The sequence below is a fragment of the Solanum tuberosum genome, unplaced genomic scaffold (genome assembly GCF_000226075.1).
Source record: "Solanum tuberosum cultivar DM 1-3 516 R44 unplaced genomic scaffold, SolTub_3.0 scf00028, whole genome shotgun sequence".
NCBI classification, from domain to species: domain Eukaryota; kingdom Viridiplantae; phylum Streptophyta; class Magnoliopsida; order Solanales; family Solanaceae; genus Solanum; species Solanum tuberosum.
In genome coordinates this window covers 528601-535401 of record NW_006238954.1, presented here as the reverse complement: position 1 = coordinate 535401, position 6801 = coordinate 528601, and the positions used below count along the sequence as shown (strand labels likewise).

General features: G+C 36.6%; 1 protein-coding gene across 1 annotated transcript; it reads right to left on the bottom strand.

The window, feature by feature from the left end:
* Positions 1 to 2469: 2469 nt before the first annotated feature.
* LOC102590952 (uncharacterized protein DDB_G0271670-like) lies at positions 2470 to 5993 on the bottom strand. Its single transcript, XM_006341764.2, has 6 exons — positions 5891 to 5993; positions 5769 to 5807; positions 5051 to 5641; positions 4810 to 4869; positions 4266 to 4694; positions 2470 to 2648 (listed from the first exon to the last, which is right to left on the bottom strand). The coding sequence occupies exons 3-5, from the start codon at positions 5621 to 5623 to the stop codon at positions 4317 to 4319; spliced, it is 1011 nt and encodes a 336-aa protein (XP_006341826.1). The 5' UTR covers positions 5624 to 5641; positions 5769 to 5807; positions 5891 to 5993; the 3' UTR covers positions 2470 to 2648; positions 4266 to 4316.
* Between the last annotated feature and the right edge of the window lie 808 nt (positions 5994 to 6801).

Genomic DNA, 6801 nt, shown 5'->3' with positions numbered 1-6801 from the left:
AAGTCTTTTTAACGAGTGCACGCGTTAGAACTCGCCTTGTTGCTACTTGCCGGACCAAGGAGGTAATCAACAAGAAAAGAATTATCAACATAGATTTAGTGTGATACTATCTAATAGGCTAGTGTCGATTGGTGCGAAGTAATAACTAAGCCAAACATCGATTATGATGTCTAATATGAGGTAAAGGTAAGGGTTAGTAAATTATACACACATAGCCGGACCAAGGTGCGGGGTGAAATTCTCTTGATGCCGGACCAAGGATTTAGAGATATCTAACTTATCACTTTGCATGTAGTACATTAGGAAAGGATTGCTATTACTAGGATTACTGCGTTATGAGCTTCTGGGGAACACGTATACCCTAGTTATTTCTCTCATCTTGATAACAACCAAAATTGAGTTTTGATTACTGATTACTTATTAAATTCTTACAATTTGTTTCACAAAAAAAAAACCTTTTTATTACTTGTTTCTGGAAGTAATTTGACTAATCGAATATAATTGTTGGTTAAATTAAAATCTAAACCATTTTTCTCGTGGGATCGACCCCAACCTACAAGTTGGGTTCTTTACTTGATAACGACCGCCTTGTTCCAAACACATTCTGGTTGTCTCTTTCTTCCTCCTCCTTTTTTATTTTTTTGTTCCATGAATTTCTGTGCCTTCTTCTCATTTATTTTGTGCACCTCTATCCACCAATGAGGCCTTTCCTGGCTCCTGACTATATTCTGCCTCTTTTGTTTTTGTTTCTTGATCATACTTCTGTTTGGTAGGATATAATTCAGGATGCTCTATATAACATTTCGGCTCATTGTGTCCCTGGATCATACACGTTTTGTAATACTTTGGGACATAGTCATATTTTATTCTAATCCACTTTTCTACAACTTCTTCATTCTTTCTCCTCATTCCAATTTTAATGCGTTTTGGAAATTCTTTTAACATATCCACCTCTACCTTAACCCTCGCACAACTTGGCCTCGTTTGATTTTTAGTGGCCATATCGACTTGTAGAGGTTTTCCCACTGCGGCTGCAAGAGCGAAGACAACTTCCTTTCCAAAAAATTTTTGGAGGCAATGCTGGGAACGAAATCCATGCAATCGCTATGGATGTTTCTTCTTCAGGATTGAACATTGGATCCCACTTCAATGTTCTCATTGGGAATGACCAATTCTTCTGAGTAATATAGAAAGCAGGCTTAGATAAAAGATGAACATAGTCTTCCAACAAAGTAGCTCTGATTAGAATGTGCCTATTACTCAACAACCCAATATTACATTCTCTTTTTAGTTCACACTGTTTAGGAATAAGTTTCCTCAAAACCTGAATCTCTAGCCATCCATATAAGAATTTTCCAATTACTACATACTCCAAATTTTCATTAATAATCATCTGGTTCACTTCTTCCTGCTCCCATATAACTTGTGGTTCTCCATGCAGGTATGATATAGGTTTCAATGGTAACAGTTTGTGCTAAGCTTTTGGTCGACATAAGGACACGGCGTAAGTTGGACTTGGTTGTGCTACTGGTATACCTCTCTCCGGCGGAGGCTGACCAGTGGCCGTGGCGGCCATATTTACCAATCAGTAGGCAAGATTAGGCTTTGGCGGTGGCTGCTTATACACAAGAAGATGATTAGGCATTAGTTTACATATTAGGTATTTCATTGGAATGTTGTAGCATAATTTTTGCATCAATGGTATTATACCTAAGTTTGTATAATTGATAATGCTAGTAGTCTAGTACTAGGTCGTTTGGCCATGTGAGAGATTAAAAATAATAGTGATGGGATAAAAAAAAGTTATCTTGTTTGGTTGCCATGTTTGGGATAATTTATCCCATCATTTATATCATAGTGATGGGCTAAGTTATCCCATATACATGGTGGGATAAGTTATCCCAGGATAACTAACCCCAGGATAAGTAGCTAACCCCAGGATAACTTATCCTGGGATAACTTGTTCCTAACCAAACGACCCTAATACTCGATAGGAGTGTTGGCCCTGAACTTTTTTTTTAATTGCGTAGGCATGTACAAAAGGAAAATTGGTCACTTTTTTGGTACATTCCCCCTTTTGTGGGGTTCTTATGAGTAAACGAAACTTTATCATCTTCCATTGTTTTTGTCGTCTTTATGAATAGTCTATTTATGTGGTTGTGGTGCAGTGTGTGATCATTTTCGATGCAATGAGGATATAATATGTATTTTCACGAGAATGCTGGTGAACTTGGTCTGATTGGCTAGGTAAATTGTGAAATTTGAAAAAGTATATATTTTGTTTTCAGGCTGAAAAATGACATTTGAAAATAGAGTTAGTGTTTGGCCATTAGCCCACATATCTATTTATGTGGCTGTTTTCACATTGAAATTGTTTTTGAATTTCGGTGTGATTTGAAATGAAAAAGTGAAAAGCTCTTTTTGATATTTTTTAAATCCCAAAATTCAAATTGAAGTTTTATTTCAGAATTCCATGGCCAAACATGATTGACATCTTATATATTGATGGTGGATAATGCCAAATATCCTTTATCAAAATGAAAATTTTGTAACCAATGAGACTTTGCTTGCTTCCATAAAAATGGTCATCCATCCCCTCTTCTTCCATCTACTCTTCCCTATTCATGAGCCCACTCCTTCTATGAAAACTGAAAAAAGAACAAATAGGCATTTCAGCTCAAACCAGAGCAATGACTCCTTAATCTTTAGACTAAAACGTAAGTTATGGTATGCATCTGCTGAATCATCTAAATTTGAGGTAGTTATCTTGAACATAGAAAAATCTTTTCAGCCAATTTGGTGACGAAGAGAGCAGATTCAGGTTTATCGAGGAGCTATTTAAACAGATGACTATGGATATTCCTTAAAAGGTTACGTGAACTTGCTACACAACAACATAACCAGTGAAATTCCACAAGTGAAGGCTGCGGAGAGTAGAGTGTACGTATACGTATATTTTACCACTACCTCATGGAGGTAGGATGCTTTTTCTAAAAGACCCTCAACTCAAGAGCAGCAAATCCAAATACAGAGAAGAAGAAAATAGTGTAGAAAACATAGTATCTAACAAAGAAAATAGTGCAAAGCCTACATGAAAGGAACATCGATACACATTAAACAACAAATGATGATAGATAATATAAGCAAGAATAATACGGCTAGTACAATGATAAACACCAACACGCCTACCCCTCGAATAGTAATGGCAAACTTCCTACCCACAAGAGGCGAGATTCAAATGGATGACTGAAACCAAGGCTAACATGGAAAAGAAATTGGGAAACATCACACTAAGAATAATAATTACTGCTAATAAACTACTACATTACAGTAATAACGCACGCAGGCAAATGTGTGTGTTTAGTTTTGGATATTTTGTCCAATAAAAGAGGGATCTGAAGTCTGAACCTCTTTTTCCCATAAACGCCAACCTTCAGGACTGTTTCATAGCTAAAAACACTGTAAGGACGACCAGCAATTCTATGTAAACCTACACACTTGAGCTTCTAAACCTATAGAAATTGATTTTATTATCAACAGAGTTTACTAATTTAAAGCTACATGTTGTGAACCTTATACCGGCTTCAAATACTAGCACAAAGTCAATACAATAGTCAAGATATCACAATTTGAATATGACTTTAAATCCTAGTACTTCCTTAATGATCAAGATGCCACAATTTGAATTCCATATTACCAATTGGAGCCTAAAGTTTTCCAGGAAGTTTCTCCCTCTCACTTGTTTTACAATGTTAAATGAAATATATTAGCACAACAAAAGGAACTGTACAATTGCAGAGGACTGCCTAAATACAATCTTGACAAGGCAAGGATCAAAGCAAATCTAGTACCTCTCTCTCAGTAGATGGATATTTAGAAAGAAAAAAAAAACTCAACCTCATTTGTTTTTCTAAAACAAAACATCCCACTTAATTGGTTTGTAAATCTTGAACTTAATCGCCTTAATTAAGCTGTCTCAGAGTATTCAGGGAGTATCTGTGAATTATGCAGGTGATGTTAATTAACTCGATTTTTGATACAAAAGCTCAACATTCAGGAAAGCAATTCAAAAACAAGATCTCTGTACTCTATTAGTGATTCTATGTTGTATTGATATATGCCCAGTTGTCCATTCATATACTAGATATTATTTGAGAGTATTGTCTTGGTTATGATAGTACTTTTAGGACGTCCAATCTGTAACACAACAAAAGCACCTACAACCCTTTTTGAACACAACGAAGTAACTAACAGCTCTTGATTACCTTTATTGAGAATTGATGGCTTGAACTGAGACTTGTTAATATGGCTATCTACTACTCAACTAAGTCAATGCATGCCGGCAATCTCTTCCTTCCAGAAGTGCCATAGAGAACAGTCTGTATATGAGCATTAACATCTTCCCTGGAAACACAATTTTCACCAGTAGAAGGCAATGTAACCTCGATATTGTCATCCAGGGGACACCAGTCAGTGGAAGAGATAGTACTGGTGGGGGTGGAAGTGGTGCTACTGTCGCTGCTTGAGGGCTCTTTGTCTTTAGTAAACACTTTAAGAGTAGTAGTAGTAGTGGTTCGGGTGGACATTGATGCTGCTTTTGCCGGAGACGCGGCTGAGTGGACCTGCTGATGAACAGATCGGCCCCTTGGTCCATAAGAAGATGGTCCTGAACTGTATGATCTGCAGAGCAGTGCCTACAAACATAACCATGTGAAGGTGATAACCATGAATTTTAATGGATGCATTATCATCATAAAAAAAGAAGAAGAAATCAGCGGTAAATACAATTGGATCAATTGTTAATAATACCTCAGATTGATTTCTGTTGGCGAAAGCAGTTGGGCATAAATCTTCTTTCCCGTGTACAAACTGTTTAATTAAAGCAATAATAAATGTTTAGAGTTGTGGATTTTAGTGAAGTTTGACTAATGAGAAAATTTGTGGTTGAGATCACTGCAAAATTAGAAAGTTGATCTCAACCGTACATGACTGCACGAATATTCCAAAAGCATTTGGATCATATTTCTTTGTAAGGAGAGAAGAAAGAGACCCGGCATTTGGAACCAAAGCGGCAAGTGCCGGAATCCTCCCACCACCGACAAGTTTCCGATTTATGAAAGCTATTGTCATTTGCCGGTGTCGATGAAGACAACCGTCCACCTGAATCTGATGTCGACGGTAACAATTTAGCTCTCGGACCATGTTTCGGCTCAACCAGAATACCGTCCATGACTACCACATCCTCTTCGACCTTCACTGGAGTTCTGAACATAAGCGGAATCTCAATGTTCTCTAGTGAAGCTAGAGGCGAACGGGAAACTCCGCCGCCGGAACCGCTTCTGCTTCCGCTGCTAGTACTGACCAGAGAACGGTGCTTTGGAGAATCGCTAATAAACGGCACCGGCGAGTTTGGACAAAGGTATCGGGCTAGCGGAGAGACTTTATTGGAAGAACTACCAGTACTTTCTGAAGAAGAGTAAGGATCGAGGATCGGAGTTTTTGATCCAGGATAGAAACGGCCTCGTCCTATGAAGTTCTGAGCGTTGATCGGCGAAACATTGCCGTCGAAGGAATGAACATTGGAAGCTTGCATATCATTACTGCTACCGTAAAAAAACTCCATGAAGTTCTTCAAATTCTTCTGCAATCACAAATTCATAAGCGCATAAAAACAAAAATCTCTCTAATTTTAATCGAATATTAATTAATCATCTTTACACTAAAGTTCGATCCTCTGACTTCCGATTTCGATTTTGAGTTTCAGCTACCTTCAAATTTTCGAACTTTCCTGTTGGACAGATGAAGTACTTGCAAAATAAAATTAAAAAAATTACATGAGAATGACAAATTCATCGGAAATTTACGATATACAATCAATTAAAAAGAGAACCTCGGGAAGATCTGTATGATTGTGCTCTGGACTCTGTATGCAAACACCGTATGCGCGTGATTTCTGAGGAGATTGAAATTCAGAAAATGTATGCGATGAGCAGTTTCAGAGTTTAAGGCTATCTAATGATTATTCCTTGAATTTCTGCTGCGATTGTAAGCACATTAAATTCAAAAAATTGACTAATAATCAACGAGATAGAAATCAAATGAACATGTTCAAAACCACAAATCAGTTCTCTTTTGACCTCCCGCTAAAAAGCTTTACTGCTGTGAGGAACAATCGGATAATAATATATTAAGAAAATGAGAAATGCATGCGGAAATTTACAATAAATTCGATCAATTGAGAAGAAAACCTCAAAGGAGATGCGAATTCATTCATCCAAATCTGTAAATGTGCTTGGAGAAATACGTAATGCGCGTGATTTGTGCGGATTTTGAAATTGAGAAAATGTTTGAGATGAGTAGTTTTCAGAATCCGTCTAGGTTTAGAAGAAAAAGAGATCTACTGGTATCGACATTATGAACCCTAATTCTTAGCTGTGAAGAAGACGTGATATTTATAGTTTTCGTCAACAATTTCTCTTTGGAGAGACACTGCCAAAACAGAGCCTTCATTTTCCGGTTCAGGCTTTACAAGAATGCTATAGAAATATCTCAAAACGTGACGCGATTATTATTGCATATACGTAATTTTAAAAATGTTTAATTAATATGTACTATAACATGTACTTTTTAAAATAATAGTATAAAGTATTTAAGGAACAATATTATACAACTATAAATTCCATTTTTCTTTTGATCCATTTTATTTAATACCAAGTTAGCGTACCATTACATCAAGTAATAAATAAATAAAAGTTGTAAAAACATACTCCTTATAAAATTTGTTTACATGATGAATAAATG